This window comes from Opisthorchis viverrini (assembly GCF_000715545.1).
Source record: "Opisthorchis viverrini unplaced genomic scaffold opera_v5_38, whole genome shotgun sequence".
Taxonomy (NCBI): domain Eukaryota; kingdom Metazoa; phylum Platyhelminthes; class Trematoda; order Opisthorchiida; family Opisthorchiidae; genus Opisthorchis; species Opisthorchis viverrini.
This window is the reverse complement of record NW_008751695.1, coordinates 131,184-149,070: the sequence shown is the minus strand read 5'-3', so window position 1 is coordinate 149,070 and position 17,887 is coordinate 131,184. Positions and strand designations below refer to the sequence as shown.

The window sequence follows — 17,887 nt, the reverse complement described above, 5'->3', positions numbered from 1 at the left end:
ACCGAAAGTCCACCAATTGGAAGATAGGTCAACCAACGGGCCAATAAAAATACTAACGAAACTATTCCGACATTTTCAGTACTTTTTGAGGCAAAAACTAAAAACCACCTAACATGCAGATAGCACCAGCAAATGCTACATAAACCTCAGCTTCTAGTAAACTGGGCAATATCGATAAGGTTCCAGTTTTGTTCCTTTGGTACGTACAAGGAGCATTATAACTACCCGTTCGATCGCATCCCCAAAAAGAAACAGTTTAAGGGAAACATATTCGTAATAGCTACCCGGAAAAAGCTATCAAGTTTTACAATGACCCAAACGGAGGTTGACCAGACTGTTCATTTTCGTTCATTTCTCAAGTGTATGACCACAAATGCAAAAGGGCGAACAACAGATGCAAAAAGAATACACAGGAAATCACCAGAAAACATTATATTCGAAGGAGCGCCATCAGACTGATGAAACAGTTCCCAACGTGCATAAGATTTTTTTAGGTGTGTAAGTACACGCGTAAAGACCAGAAACCGAAGAAAGGACACCAACATGCTCCGTTCTGTTCAAGGCACAGTCAGACAAGACTCGCACAGTAGATACAACATGTGAGTCGTACAAGGCCAGCAGCTAGAATCAACACTCAAGGCCATGTACCACACACCAAACTGAAGAGCCCAAGAATAAGTCAATGATGGAGACTTTGGTGCGTTGAGGAAAGCACATACGTCAATGTGAAACAAACACCGGTTCATGAACCATTTTATCACCACGCGGGATATAAAATGTTTGTTAAAACTGGTGGTTCTTATTCGTCCATCTAGCACTGACTACTGTCGTTAACGTAGTCAGTTCATTTTTAGTCAGCAAGACATTCCACATTGACAAAGTATGCATAAGCTATGAGAGAAACCACACGCACCCTTTGCGTGTGAGTGACCGGCAAAGTTGAGTGCAAGCCCACGTCGAAAGTTTCGCCCTGCGTTTCCAACATGAAACCATACTGCACTGTCAATACTAAGCTGACCAATGAACGAAAAGCCCGTCAACCGGCCTTCAGTGATCTCGGCATCTACTGACTGTGTTTTGCCGTTCTAGTTGATGAGATGAAAACTGATAGCTATTAGTACGACGCGTGGATACATGGCAACACAGTGAATTTTGCCCCCTTCGTGATTATACAAGCGGCTGAGTTCACAGGACAGGAGGCCCATAAGAAAGGGTTACGTCAAGGACGAGTGACTAAGTTACGGAGTGCCAGTCCGTACATCACCGAAATTTGATTATTTGCTTAGCTCTTGCACCGCTGGAAGATCCTAACATAAGCTCGTAGTTCAATGATTCTAACTGCCCTTGCCACTTGTACGCGAACTAGATGTCGAACCTGTGCTGTCGTACGTTCAGCAGTATGGTTAAGGGATAGAACAGCTGGAACAGATCGAGTTTACTCAGTGTACTAAGCAATTCAGCAACTGAAAACATCCGGTGGAGAACCTTCTGCTATTTATACGTTTATAGGTCTAGGACTGAGTGCTACTCACACGTGAGATTTCAGTAAACTGGAGATCCAAGGCGAACCATACAGTTTCTTTGTAATGTACTACTCATAAGGTTGCTGAAAACCCGTAGACAGCCCACGACCGGTTTCGCCCTGTTTGGAGCTCATCAGGTAGGCAACGTCCCCGGGTTTCCACCAGCCTGACGTTCCACTTAAAACCAGATTGCACGAAATTAGGGAATATACACTCATTTGCAAACTAATTTGGTTTTTCGAGAAACTCATTGAACATAGTGTTCACATACATCAAGCCTGAATGATCAGCAAATATCTAATGCATCAAGCCACATTAGGTTAAGACATCAAAAGGGACCTCTCCCATAAGATAAGGTGGAGTTAAAAGGCAACAAATACTTTAATTTTGGGAGTTACAGCAACATTCTACTTTTTGATATGGACCGTCACGAAGAGACTAGACCTTACCGTGGTGTGGTGGTTTGTGTACCTCGGTGAGCCATTGAGCTATATTGTGGAGTGTCCGCGCGACACCCACAGATTCCCTCATACCGGGTTGGTCAATGGTTAGAGGTCTGACGAACACAGTCTCCTGGCCCTCCAGAGGTTGGAAAATGTACGGTGACGTGTTCCTTAAAGATAGTAATGTACTTGACTTTCCAGCCCAACACCGCTGCCTTGCGGTTAGGATTTTGATCCCAATGCTTTGGTTGAGGACCTTACTCGTCGTCCTGTCCAGGTGTGGGCGCCCTGGCAGTATCCCAGCCCTCGTACACCCATGACATACACAACTAACAATACTCTTTTGATATGGAACAATCGTTAACTCAAAAAATGCAAACTATTGGGCTTTCAATAACCAGATTCTTCAAAATGAAAGGAAACAGTATTTGTTCACGTGGTAAAGTGTACGACACTGGTTGGGCATGACCGTGCGCTGGATTAGAAATTATACCCCCTTTACAACGCTCATAATTTAGAGTCAAATGATTCCTCCCTGGTTACGTTAGGTTAGGTAAATTCCGAAGGGACAGACACGATTTTTATGCAATGGGACCATTTTTAGCTATCTAGCTGATTTTTTTATTTTTACGGAAACTCATCAAAACGCTGGCGTAAATTTGAAAAATATCTATATGTTTGAAATGGAAACGTCATATTCATGACATGTGATTGATTCAAAAACAAATCGCTTGTTTTGGGGAGTGACAGCGCAGACGTCAAAGCATCGTGATCGGATGTCCAACATCCGAATGGAAATTACAACATCCATTAAACTGAACCCCTTTCTACAGTTCACCCTTTCGTTACCTCTGACATGTGTAGAATGAAAAACAAATGACGTTTTTGTTGGCTTCCCCAACCACACCTTACACATATTGTCATGCAAGAGGATTGATTACAACGTGTCGTTAGTCCCAAATTCTCAGCCCGATTGCGTGCGTCATTCGAGAAGATCAAACAAGAAGGAATGCGAAGATATATACACAGCTCAAAATGTTCAATAGTTAGTAAAAGCGAATACATTCTGAAATTTCACTTGTCCTACAACACTTTANTCGCAAAGATGACATGGTATACATGTGAATTCCTGGAGAAACAGGACTCGTTGCCGTGAAACTTCCGTTTTGGAGCTTCGAATAACTTACGGGCAGATACCGCCTTTGAAAACACCATTCATATATAATATATATATATATATCACCTTTGTGTACAATATCGCTCATGCAATCTGGGCGAGCAAACTTTTTGAGTGAAACGTCAGCAAACCGAAGGTCCCCTACCCCGTCCTGCCTATCCTATAACGTATGGTTTGTAAAACAGATTTCATACATGAACATTGGCGCGGTTTACAACAGAGGGGGGCGAAAATTCTATGATGTTGATATGTCGTAAGTAAACAACTTGTGTACGCTTAACCGTCATAGCGATTTAGACAGTATGTAGAAAACTACCTGAGTTTACTATATAAATGACAATTCGTGATTTGTCTTTTTAGCGGCTCACAAGTACTGGTCCTAAAGTACACTAGCCAGCACTCAGCAATCTCTCAGTTGAGGCGAGAGATAGTCCAGCAGTGGTGATTGAACGTGGAAGCTATGGGATCAAGAAAACCAAAGCAGACGTAGAAATGTAACCAATGATCAACACTTCAGTGCGCCAATGAGATGGTACTGAGTGGAACATTGTACAAGGCGATTCTGCTTGGTACGACTATCCATACCTAGCTAACCTACCATCACATATGTCCTCATGATTTTCTGTGGGACCCTGATTGGGGATATGCCCTGCACTGCTTTCTGCTTTGTCCAGAGCTTTGGAAAGCTGAGATTTGTGCTCACCAGCTGGAGCCCCTTAAAATTCTGCTTTGGATAACGATATGAACTGATTTAAAGTGTGAACTTACGAACAAGTGCACGTGAGAGAACTACACTTCTATTTCACTACACATTCCCGACTGTGAAGTCACATCCTCCTTACTAAATACACTGACCAGTGTGTAGGCGTTTGGTGATAATGTTTTGATCCCAGGAAATGTTTTTGTGCCCTCGGAAATCGATCGTTAAGGTGTCGCGTCACTCGAGGAAAATCTCGGGCTTTCAAAGGACAAAATGGGTTTTGCTACTCTCCAAACTGCGTCACTCTTTGCTTACGTCGTCGGATGTTAAGTTACTACGGTCTGAAAGACCCACTATCTTGGTGTTCCGGCGATAAATGGGATTGGTCGACTTTCGTTTGTGTAAAACGGACCACTGATATCTGATTGATTAAAATCCACGTTACCGATCGCCGGGGGTACGTCTATACAATTCGAGAAGGTCGGGGATCGAAAAGAGTAAATGAGACGTAGCTTCGTAAGTGGCATGATACACCCGAAGAGTGGCCGAGTAGACCCGCTGCTGACAGAGGTAAATTAAAATCGGTGGCCTGCGAACGATCTTTAAAGGGGAAGGTGTGTAACGGTAGATACTACTGATGAGGCATGCGAGTAGTGTTTTCTCTCGTAAACCTGCCTCGCATCTCTTGAAGAGCGAGATCTATCACAGACTTTGTGGGGTCGCTTTGTGGCATTTGTTTGCATTTTAGTAACAGTCAGTGAATATCCAGGAAAATTAAGGAAGTCGCGTTCAAGGAGAAGATAGATATTCAAGATGGATATACAAGATGCATATGGGGGGTTTTGCTACCCTGTCCAATAGTTTGTAACTGTTCAGTTGGTGTTTCTCTAATAAACAACTCCGCAGCGAAAGACTTTCTTTTTTATCCGATTAGCTAGAAACCCCGCATCACTACTTGTAGTGCGCTGGTCTAGCCAATAATTGTGTGGTATATCATCAAACCCAATGAGAAGTGGCCTCTGAATGCTTCGTGCAGTTTGCTGGATGACTCACTAAACCTCTGGTATGTCGGCATCCAGATAGCGTTCGGTTCCAACCTTCCTGACTCACTACCATTGACCTCAGGTCTGTCTGTGTCACGATCAATATTTTCACCTAAACCGTTCGGTTGATGATCAGTACCATTTCCTTTGTCCGAGCAAGTTGGTGATCCTTGGCTTGTGACAGTTCGTATACTGAGTTAGTCTCCATATATCGGTTGATTCAGATTGTGAAAGAGTACTATGCTTCTGAAAACTCCATTTACCTGTCGTGTGCTCCCACCTTCAAGGTTTTCCTAGTTTCTAGATCGAATTTGTGCCCATCTTGACCTTCGACTGATCGCAATCCACTTCACTCTTTAAATAAACTCTCTCGTAGTAGTTGTTGGCTTGCGCACTAACACGATTTTATTCTGCCTGGGGGATACTGCTGATGAAGCATCCAAGTAGTGTGTGGTTTTCCCATAAATCCGCTTTGCGTCTATTGAAAGTGGGGTTAATTACGGAATTTGTGGAATCGCTTTGACGAATTCGTTCACCTTTGAGTGATGTTCAATGGGACGTCATCAGTATGACGATAGAACACGCCACTGAGCAGTAATCACATCTGCGAAGTGCATCGCAAGAGGGGCTCCCGCAATTCGTTGGCTCAAATAGCGCTAAAACTTTCTTGCCTCAGTTCAGTCACGCAAATAATTAATATTCTCCTCCAAGAAAAGGCTGCAAAAAACAGTGAAATTGCAACGACCAACACATGGATGGAACTTCCGGTTACGGGCCGTTCACCAAACCCCCGAATCGGGATATATTCTTTAGGCTGCAGTGATATATCTGTCAGCGCATTGGTTCCAGGATTTCGACGACTGATTGTCCCGTTTTGTGATAAACTGAGCAGGCGGTTATCCTTCATATTCTTGAACATGCCAGTATATGTTCTTTTACCACAAGGGTTTTACCATCTGAAATCTGACTGTGAGCCGGAAGGTTAACAACTTTCTTTGTCCAATCGGTCAGTTCGAGGTTTGTCTGTTGCTTGAATTCAACAGCACTCGTTTCTTAACTGTTCCATTCTCCGGGGTTTTATGTAGGTACAGTATGAACTACACGCGTTTAGCCTCCTTCGTTAATTTACGGCCTGCCACTAACTGTTCTCCACAGCTCTGTTGCTCGGGTGCGTTAAGCGTCTAAATGGCTCCTGTTGAATCAGGGTGTAAAGGACTACGTCTCAAATACCGGTTGCAATCTGTGCATTCCACGAAGAAATCGAAGCGCATGTTTGCTATTCGGAAGCCTACCAATTAGGTAGCTAAAAAGTCACCGAACGAAAAGGACCGACCAATCACAATCAGAGGTCACCCAGCCACAGTCAAGAAAACGCTTGAAAACACGAGCACAGCACTGCCCTACGACACTGTGCTAACCTATTGTACGCAGACAACGTCCGAAGATTCGCATCCACACTATGAAAATCACCGAACACGACAACAATTTTCAGCCGAAATTTAACATAAATCAGGCTCCATCACTCAAAATCACATCATCGAATAAAACGTATTTTCGTGCTCTTGAGTACTCTCATTATTTTTCGGTATCAACTACAAAAGATAGTGATACTTGAATGTTTCACGATGAACCCTTATCTTAAACTTATGACTGTCTCTGACACCGTTAAGAGAAGTACTTTTAATAGCGAGAACGTTTATTATTAGCCTGAGAACGTCACAAACGAGAGACTCAGCTGGGTTCCGGGTGAGTTTCTCGAGAAACCAAATTAGTTTGCAAATGAGCGTATATTCGCTAATTTCGTGCAATTTGGTTCCAAGTAGAATATAAGGTTGACGGAAATCCGGGGACTGCACCTACCTGATGAGCCCCAAACAGGGCGAAACCGGTTGTGGGCTGTCGACGGACTTTCAGCAACCTTATGAGTAGTACATTACAAAGTACTTTTATTCTTTGCGCTAACCAGTAATTCTAGCTTCATGAAGTTCCACCTTCCAGACAATAAACCTAACTATCTTAAAGAAAGCTCGTAGCTCAAATTCTGTTGGTTTCTTTTGCAAAAACCTTGGTTACCAGACAGCATTGAAGGAGAGAGCTGGGAAAACTGAAATATTGGTTAATCGCTTCCTGTTCCATAAATTTCCTTAGAAGCATGTTTTATTCCTGAGAACTCCTCAAAACGGCTTAACCAGCTAGATCTTCCGGTGTCTTTTGTAATCATTTTTGATCTCTCATTCCCTTGGGAAATCATTTTTCTGCTGCATCTTGTTTCGGTTTCTTCGGTTGTTTGAATGGAAATTATTCATCCTGTATGTCAAAAATCACATTTTAAACCAAGCAATTTTGCCTGCTCAGCTTCATTTACTTAACAAATTCAGGTCTGTCTCAGTCGGTAACAAGATCAGTCCACCCAACTAGACACCTCTGGAGAGTAGGTTTTTGAAGACGAATTGTGCCAGGCAGGCGTTGTGTGGGTAAACTCACTGGGATACACTGTCCCAATAAATCAAACATTTTATCCCGTTTATCTAACAGACAGTATGCTTACTGTTTCATCTCTTTCACGGCAAAAGTATGGAAGAAACTCGATTGACCTTATTTTGAGCGAAGCAATACCTTCCAACCGCAGACTGAACGCCTTGGTTGATATTTCTTCGCTAGAATATCAGAAGACTGAACTGTAAACGATCGGACCGTTACAATGAACTTATGTTCCTTTCAGCTACTAATACCCTCGCGTTTGTAAACGATGGACCGTTACAATGAACTTATGTTCCTTTCAGCTACTAATACCCTCGCGTTTGTTTTATTCCTCCCTATCAGAATCTCAAAACTTCATCCAGTACAAACGAGTAAAGGCACGTCGAAATAGTTCCAATTCGCAGGCTGAATTTATTCCTCCCACAGACTACTCATCGCGGATGAAGTCGGGTGATTTGGCAACAGGCGAAGAAGTATACAAGGTCCCAGTCCGGAAATCATTTCTTGTCGAGGATCGAGACTCGGTCAAAGCTCATGTGGAAAGCTGGCTCGAAGAGGCTGTCAATATTACGAGACAGAAACAGTCACGGTGAGTTAGATAGCTTCTTTTCAACCTGATAAAATCAGTGTTCGCTGTCAGTCCACAGAAAGTACAGCCGGTCAGATAAACGTTGTTATACTAGACCAGTTATCAGAATCTACAGCCAATCAGTACTGACGGTAAAAATGGTCGTATCACCAGAATGAGAATGCTTTTGTCCCACTATACAACGATAACCGGTGCTGTCTGCAATACACTACCCACGAGCATACTGAAATCGCAACATGGATAACGTGAGTGTCGTCCAATTAGTATCCCAAAAATCACATCCAGTCCTGGTGTCTCTGATGATGCGTGATGAAGTGCGTTGAGGCTAGTAAGTAGTATGTCCCAATGGTCCAATAGTAAAATCAATATTAGAATCACCAGAAATCTCAAGGTCTAACACAAGGTCATATATGCATCACAGGGTTGTGATTTGCTTTAAATCCATGCAAATCGATGAACGTCACATTAAATCAAACCGGTTTTCCACTTAAGGACCGCCGTTTCCGTTTCAGTCAGTTGACATAAACCCCACGAATCCATTAGACGAATGTACGAACTAATTTTACTCAGAGACAGTGAACACAGGTCCTCATCGCCGCAAGATTTAAACTGATTTTAAAAGCATTCCCAGAACTCAAATGGAGGATCTGCATAGGTTTCAATCACCTGCTCAAACTAGCGACCAAATTCTGGGTTCAAACTGCGTCCGGTAACCTAAAAATAGTCTGTTGTAATGTGTGTAACGCCGAGAAAAGCAGCCACTGGTGTTTCGTAGCGCAACGATTCATGCTTGCATGATATCGAAAGCAATATTTCCGTCATCATTCGGAGAAAAGTGTTGAAATGAAAACATACCAAACATAACGGCCATCCTCAATTCACATTCTGATTTAAGTAAGCCTGTCAAGTCAGGACGGTAAGCAAACACAAGACGAGCAGACTAATTTCAATGGTCTTGTCTCACCTACATGGCCGGAAAATCTGCTGTTTTCCTGGAGCATCAAACTCCAAGAAATCTCACCAAGACAGTCCGTTTGAACGTTTCAACAAAAATAGCCAGACAATGATCAACGGATGCAAAAATCCGATGTAGCAGCTATAAAAATCTAAAAAGAGCAAGTCATGGTTATCTTACTGCGAGATGGATCAAGTGGTTAGAGAGCGAATTCACTGGCCGGAAGATCCGTGGTTCGAACCCGACCTCTGCCTCTCGACTTCCCCTGTCTAGGCTTGAGCAAACTGGCATTATCCCAGCCCTCGTGCCTCCTTCGTGTGGCATGGCAGCCACGCACCATGAGGGTGCTACAGCTAAACGATCATACTGCATTTTTCAGACGCTTATCCTTCTGGAATGAAATTTCATCCCATAGGTAAAGTCATTTTATGCTGAGCTGCCACAAGCAATGCAAAACTGTTTCATTCTATTCAAACTCATCAACAGTTTACATTTCATAAAATCCAAGAAGTTCGGACCTAGGATCTTCCAGCTAGGAGTTTGAACACTTAACCGCTCGATTACCAGCGACTGATCACTGGCCTGATTTGAAAAAGGTATAGCACATCTCATCCGTCAGTTGTGAAAATCACATCACGCGGCTACGTATCAGCTAACTCTTCGGGTAACTGCTTCTTCCTGGCAGGTTTTACGGTGGAGCTGTTCTTCCTCTGAGCTGCTTAGATGTATTTGTCGAACCTGATGCTTGATGAACTGTGTCTGGAACTGATCGGTTGATCGACACTGGTTGACTCAACATCATATCAACGTTTCAAACAAAGAAATGATACAACCCTGACTATATTTTTCAACATGTATTTGCTCATTTATTTTTATAAGAGAAATGAATTACCGTAGTATCTTATGTACATGATCATGGTACGTTTCAGATAGTAGAATAACATATTTGTTGATACTGGTTGGACAATACAGCGACAGTGGTTTATAGTATGAAACGATTTAGTGGTCTTCAGATGAGTGAAACCAGTCTATTTCAAAAACTCCAGAAGGAGGTAGCTCTTATTGGGAATCAATAGGTGCTTCTCTGAAGAAGATGTCCTCATGCCTCTGAGCCACTTGAGACTTGAGTTCACGGGGAATTCGCTTACGGGTGCGGCGCATCGTCCGCCAACCAGCTGCTTTCCGTCAAACGTTTCGAGCAGGATTTAAATTGTTGAACTAGTCGTGTTTACTTAGATTCGCAAACAAAAGCCGTATCGATTTTTTCTGCACAGAAAAACAGTCTTGTTTCTTTTTTGATAGGTTACTGGAGAATGATGCAACCATTGGGATCGCATCGGTCCGCGTCTAAAATTTTGTGTCACACTCATCCGTTTCATTCAACTTGGAGTCGTAATCTCAAAAGCAGGATTTTTTAACCAGAATTATGCAAAATTCAAAGAACGCAAGCATTTTCTCTTTGAAAAATTCGGAAAGTGAACAACAAACTCACTGATTTGCTAACTAAGCATTTCATCCAATCAGAGATGCTGTTTGATCGATAAAAACCGATTACTTGAATTTGCTCTGAAGCACTGATCAACACTCAGAAAAGAATGGAGTAGCCTTTTTGTAAGACTTCTGTGTGTCATCAAAGCACGGTTTCACTACATCCGAATTAGGACATGTCATTTTGGCGTATATCCCTTCAACCAAGAACAAATGGGCTATTGAAGGTCAGTCCGTTGATTCCAGAACCGCTTCTTTCAGGCTTAATCCTTTATCTCTGAAGGGCTATAGAACATGAACCGCCGTATTGGCAATTCGGTGGGCTAAATTCCGAAGGAAGAGTGTACGAGGGACCTTATAATTCATGAACCCGGTTGTTGTTGTATGCCTGTGTTCCAGCAGCGAAACTGGGACGTTTTCAGGTGTTCGACAATCGTTGTCTCAGAACCATAGCTCGTGTGGGTTGGTGTCAGCGAATCCGTAACGAGGCAGTTAGAAAGCGTGTTTTCGGTTGTGTAACGGGTACTTCCATTGAAGAATGTGTCCAGCACCAGAGGCTGCGTTGGTTGGGACATGTGTTACGTATGCCGAACCATCGCTTGCCGAAGAGAGTGCTGTTTTCCATGCCCAATTCAGAGTGGCGTAAACAGAGAGGTGGCCAGCCCTTGACTTGGCAGAGGAGTATGAAGGCGATCACGAAACGCTTGGGTGCTGTCGGTGCCACTCGCCTTCCAGGATGGGGACCGCGTGATCCTCATTGTGCCTGGTTGGAGACACTACAAGATATGGCCGCCAACCGATGTCAGTGGCTTTCTTGTTGTCAGTTTCTATCCAGATTGCCTGAGTGAATGTCTGGAGGTGTAGGCACCTCGGAATGGTTGTGGCAAGCTAGCATTAATTCCCTTCCCCATCCATCTTTGTTCTTTTCTTTATAATAAGGCTTTCAACTAAATCATGGTTGTACAGCAGCAGAGCACTTGTGTTGAACACTGATGTGTCGATGACGTGATGATGATGATGATGAGGATGAGGATGATGGTGGTGAACTCAGTTGCAGCAGACAGGTGTGCTATGCTCAGGTGTTCTGGTTTGATGGGTTTAACAGCCCGTAGCGCAGGACCGATTTAGGAAATGCGAGATAACACCGAAATTGCAAAACATCTGACCGGTTGTGATGAAAATCGGAATGTATGTGTGAACTAGGTTTTGAAAAAAAACATCTAACACAGCAGAACACCCGCAAAGGTTAACCCAAACCGCAGCTTAGCACTTTCAGTTTTAAACTGTATGGTTACAGACCAACTCCACTGCCGATGAACAACCTAGAGCTGTTGACCTGTTTCTGGTCGCAGGTTCTTACTTCCAGCGCGTTATTTGGTGTCATAACCGTCAAATTTCAAAGAGTTTCACTTTCACTTTCAGCTATAAATGAATCTCCAACTGAATGCTCACTAAGTGCGGATACAACAATCGTACTTTCTAGCTAGATCCTACCGTCGTCCGAAATTATGCCACCATTTGGTCTTATGAGCTGCTTAACCAGTTTTCAAATCAACTAGTGAATTTGAGGAAAAACATCGTTAATCGATATGTTCCTAAAAGCGTTTATCGAGTCCTGTAATATGTACGGCTCGAAGGATATTGTTATCCCACATAGTACATGCTAACTTTGTGCTTCGCAAGTCCATTCTTCTTTCCAAGTTGAATTCTTTCATCCCCTTCATCCGTATTTTTTATCTACAATGCGTTTATTCCTGGGCAAAGAGCACAGAGCAGAGTTGCCTCCAAAAAATGCACTCTTTTGGAAAGCAAGCTTACTATTCTCCATTGAGATTCACCTTCCCAAATAAGTTGCTTCAGGGACATCGAGGTAGATATTCCTAAAAGCTGATCACAAAACGGAGTTGATATCTATCACTAGCAAAGTTTTGTGTTCCTTTATCCAAATTTCTGGCCGTGACCGCGACTCCCACCCGACCTTGCATTTTCTCGACAAACTTCATCACCTAATGTATCCTATCACCTTTTTTCACAAAGGAAACTACTCACAAGGTCGCTGAAAACTCTTCGACAGCCCATCACCTCCTCTGTCCTACTGAGTTTCTGAGGACTAACAGCTGGTACTCCGAAAACGCAATCCATCTTTTTTGGCTTCTTCTTATACTCTTCTTGGCGATACCTCCGCCCACCAACTGATAAGGTATTAACGAGTTTCTCACCTCATGTTCGCTGATTCGTTGCTCGAAATCTGATTGACAGAAGGTTTGATAGTACGTTTCAGGTACTCCCTTTCAAGTTCCGTGCTTTCCCACAACTCATGTAAGACCACTATCTGAATGTCAAAAGTTGCGCTTGTGTGTCACGTGACAAACAGATTAGACCATTTATTCCAGAGCGTGTGGAAGCCAGCTCTTCCATATTTTCACCCTTTGCCTTTTGTTCTTACTGACTATTTGTGTGCAAACGAATGCATGTCAATCTGTTATGTATATCCCAATCAGAAGTTGAGATACTGAGAAAGACTCTCCACCTCGAATATCTATCAGCTGTCCTACGCCTGATATTGATTATTTTAGAAAGATTCCCCATCCATTTCAGTAAAATAAAATACGAAAGTATCTGAGGCGGTATTTATGAGAGCTTAGATTCAACCCAGAGGAACTTTTGGGACCGATGACTTTTCGCCACAACAACTAAAAGCGGCAACGGCTAGTCCCGAGCGTATCCAGCTAGTGGAGCTAACATCTCTGATTGTTTCCTGGACGTTCTCCACGAACTCATCAAAGATAAACACAGATTCTGACGCATAAGAACATACGTGAACAACTGACAGACCGACACAATAATAGTTCGTGAGCAAGCCCCAGTACATTGGTCCACTTTCAGTATGCATCAATGTCTTCTTGCTCCTATAAAACACGTCAGCACCCAACCAAAACCGGTCTCGTGACAGTCTGGTAGGAATCCTGATCTACCTTCCATGACTCGTTCACAAACGCAACTCCTTTTCTAAAAAAAAAAACAAGGAAAACGCATGAAAAATTTTATAATGAAAAGGGGAAATCTGGGAAATGAGTTGACCTGTGGCTAGCCTATAATAAACGTCCGAGGTGCCTACACACACACCACTAGGTTGAACAATCCGGATAGAAACTGACAGCATGAACACCGAGGACATCGGTTAGCAGATGTATTGTTCAGTATTCCCAATACATCTCGGTAACGGGCGGTTCAAGAGATGTATAACACAGTGTAATAAGTGTAGAGTTATTCGGGTCCTTTTTTCAGAGTTTGATGTGGACAACTTTTGGTCGAACATTTCCCTATTCAAGCGTGAATTTATTATATTTTCAATCGTTTTTAGTGGAATGGACAAAGCGGAAACCTGGCCGCTTGGATATAGGTGAATGTCCTTCCTTCAAACTAGACTAGATCCCTATTTTAGTTGCCAAATCACAGCTAGTGTCATTCCTTGGTAATTCGTCCCGGTGACGATAACAACAACATGTCTTGAGGCACTGAGTGACAGGTGAACTTGTTCACCAGGTTCAGAATGTCCTTGATTTGTTTCGGCCACATTCCAGAATCCTCAGTGCTCAGACAGCTGGAGCGTTTGTGCCAAAAGCTCAATTTCTTAGAAGTTCCGTATATCCTGACAACCCTAAAATTAGGTTCCAGAATGCAGTAAAGAGTAGACTCGAATAGACCAAAGCAAAGTGAATGTCATACTATGCCTTCCTTGTTCGATTGACATTTCTTATTGCCGTCCAGAAGATACTAATTTCACATTTTGATATGGAATTCTCCCAGTTTGCAGATAAGCTTAAAATTCATCACCAGTTTTTCTCCATTCCAGGAGACTTGCACAGCTCTATCACCTCAGCAGTGGAGACGCTGTTTACAAAGGATCCCAGGTTGGTGTGGCCACAGCACAACCGCACAGCGTTGATGTCCCCGTCGCTTGTGATTCGTTTGACCAACATAATGCCTATCCATTCATTCATCGTGAAACCTCGGGAGCTACTATGAACCCCACGATAACTCCAATCTCCCAACCGTCCACAGACAGTGTACAACGCATGGTTCCCTCGCTGACGGTCGACAGCAATGATAACGGACCAACGTGCCTGCTGGGAGAATCAGTTGAAGAGGAGGGTCCGTTTCACACGCTCCAGGCGGGTCTTACTACAACGTCCTATTATCCTATACACAGAAGGCACAGTGACAACCCTTTGACTCGATCGAAAGCCTTGCTACACACATCAACTTCCACGGAATCATCTGCAAGCAGATTCAGTACACAACACAGGAGGGAAAACTTTCACATACCAGTTGCATCAGAACGATGGATTTCGAAACCCGCTTTGTCTGCGAGAGAATCGCTTCACTCCCACAACCTCCCACGACAATCAGAATCGTTTCAAACTGACCCGAGAATCTCCATGCAACTGGGTGAGATGAGCCGACCGAATATAATCAAACTTGCATTCCTCAGACAGAGTCACAGTTTTAGCAATACGCGACGGGGTAGTCGATCACCTACCGTTTTGTCCGCACAGCAAGATAGTTTGAGTTCTGGTGGAATACCGGTACTTTTGGCCAGGAGATCGTCGCAGTGCCGGAACAGTCCACAACCAGCCTTACGGACGTCAGATGTGGTTGGTAGACCACGGTGTGTTGTGTGTTCGACAGGCCGTCATCCACGCTGTACTCATCGTCCGTGCTCGCAATTCACGTCAACCCTGACTGGACAACTCTCGGAAGAATCGTCCTCTGAGGTTCGATCTCAACTCTTGAACCAGCCCATATCATCAGCTATTTTTGAGAGAAGATATTCGAAGCATCTGAAACCAATGGATGCTTGGCAGTGCAGGCAGTCGCACAGCATGGAACTTGTGCACACAGGTGCGCTTCCCGTTAGCCCAACAGAACGCCAGAACACAAGAAGCAAAGCTACCCTACAAAGACAAGTGCCCATCATCTGCAGCCGATCCATGCAACAGTCAACCGGTTCTTTCCCCATCCCCTACTGTGAGTTTCTTAGCGGTCCGGAACTGTCTCTTGCGTCAACTCTTGAGTCGACGAGTATAACACCAGATTCGCAGAAAAACCGTTGTTTTTTCAATCAGTCCACTGAGTCGGGAAGGAGCATATCCATTCACAAAACATCCGAACTCTCTCACGGTCACTCTCCTCTAGCTTCACCCAGGCTGTTACATGCCCGGACCGCATCAAACGAACAACGCGTGTCCTCAAACTTGTCTCCCGATCGAAGACAACAATTTTTGTGCACCAAACTACTGCCCTATCCACAACAGGATACTACTGGTAGAAATGGAGAGAGAAAAGCAAGAAGTTTCGAAATGAGCCTCTCATTTGAGCACACATCCCAACTTCCCACACAAACCTATCTTATGCTCCCGAATTATCACTCATCGGATTCGTCCAGACGCAATTCAGCACTGAGCAGTAACTCGGCCCAGCTGTGGACAGAACGAGACTACCAAGTTAAAGAACCGGTGGAAAGGCCAGCGCCACATAGCCCACTTCCAGCTACAAGCGCGACCCCCGGAAAACTGGTCCCGCCGGACCTGATATTCAGTCCCGCCTCACGTCGCGCGTCCTTACTGGACGAAGGAGAAGTACTGTCATCCGTACCCTTGATTCCTGGAAGTCTCCTCAATCTGGATCACGATGTCGAATATCCTTCGTTCCAGTATTCGGAAAGTCATCTCAGAGATTGTGCAGACGATGAACTTGACAAAACTTTTGGGTCGGAAGCTTGGTCCACAAAGCGTGTTCCATCTTCGCTCGAGCACGTGGATGTTTCCAAACACAAATGGAAACATGGTAGCGCGGGTTCAACCCACACTCTTCACTCAGATACCAAACGTCATTCGCAACTTCGCCGAAGTTTCCAGGAAATGTATAGTCCTCCTGAATCTGCTGGACTGCTAGCCTATGGCTATTCGAGGTCCCCACAGAGCATAAAGTCATCCGTAAAAGATATTGAACGTTGCACAAAATCACAAACAGATCTATGCCAGAAACCGTGCTACCTCGCGTCGGCCACCTACGGCAGCCAGTCAGCGGTCGAACGTTTTTCAACACTTTCTCACACAAATGACCTGAAACAAAGGGATGCAAGAGAAACGTACAAGAGGTGTACAAATTCCGACCGGGAATCATTTCAGTGGATGAAAGTCGTAGATGTAAGCCCACGCAAGGGTGAAATGTGGTCCAAAGACCCCTCCGATCGAAACGAAACAAAAGTCGACTCAAAGGTAGAGTCAAGATATCACAAAAAGTCTGCACTGGCGGTCAAAGATCATGATCATTCAGGAGGTTATCTGTTCCGGAGCACCGGGGATAGCACAGTCAATCCTGAGATACTCCAACCATCCCTCGGTCCAGTTCTCGATAGTAGCGAAGAAAATATGACGGATATTGATAATGAGGAGCCCTGTGTGAGGGAGCACACTAAACGAAGTCCTTCGTCCAAATCCAAGAGGAGAGATCTGCCTGCGCCCAAATCCACCCCAAAAGATCAAAAGTTGTCTGGTTCCGAACATCACGCCGCACGTCGCCGAAGCTTTCTTGCGGGCTACTGGCAACAAGCCATAAGGCAAAGCGGTGACACAAGTCTGGATAGCTTTGAAACCCTGAGGACAGACACAGAATCCTAACTAGCCCGCTTGCTTCAGAAAAACTAATTTGTCCCCACTCCACTGCACTGGATCAAATTTTCAATGAACCGAGTAGCTGGACGGAGATCAAACTGCTTCTGGGAAAACGTGCAACAATCGAGCGAAATGCCCAGATCAGATACAGACGGACTAAACTTCGATTTCCTCTTCTTAATAAGGTGTAAGTGCAACTTTCCATCAGCCTCGCAACGCAATTTTCTCGAAATCTTTTGTGATACCACCACTTTTTGTGATACTGTTTTGTTGTCAACGTGATGTTTGATTTGTACATCGATTAAAAAAACCGAACAGTATAATGGCTCGTGTTTTTAATTTATCAAACTGCACCAATCGTCATAACGCATGGGACGAGAATTCGCGTTCTCTTGGAACCAATGGTTGATTTCTTGCGGTGAACATTACCTAAGTCGAGGTTCACCAGTTTACTACTTTCATTCAAACATTCCTACTCATTTAAATAAAGTAATATAACAAGTCTCACTGTGCCATTTGTCGTGAATCAGGTGGCAGGTGATTCTTCGTCGGGCTTTGTAGCTGGTTTGCAGACGTCTCGTCTTCATACGGTAAGACACGGTCTCTGCCGGTAAATAACTATGCTGGATAAATTACTGGATAAATGGGATAACTTGGTAATTGGGCTATTCGACTTGATTCATTACTTAAGTACACTTACGGTACCATACAGCACCATTGCACTATGGCGCGTAGTGTAATCAAGTTTACTTTGGCTTAGCGGGGTCAGGTGACAATGGCCACATGACTAACAACACGGCAAGCTCTC

The 17,887-nt window shown here is 43.9% G+C and overlaps 1 protein-coding gene across 1 annotated transcript; it reads left to right on the top strand.

Annotated features, from left to right (window-relative positions):
• Nucleotides 1–373: 373 nt before the first annotated feature.
• On the top strand, nucleotides 374–17,085 carry T265_02913 (hypothetical protein; the record flags this gene model as incomplete). The annotated part of the gene is made up of 3 exons (XM_009167277.1): nucleotides 374–494; nucleotides 7,710–7,956; nucleotides 14,256–17,085. 3 exons carry the CDS (start codon nucleotides 374–376, stop codon nucleotides 17,083–17,085), a joined length of 3,198 nt encoding a protein of 1,065 aa, XP_009165541.1.
• Between the last annotated feature and the right edge of the window lie 802 nt (nucleotides 17,086–17,887).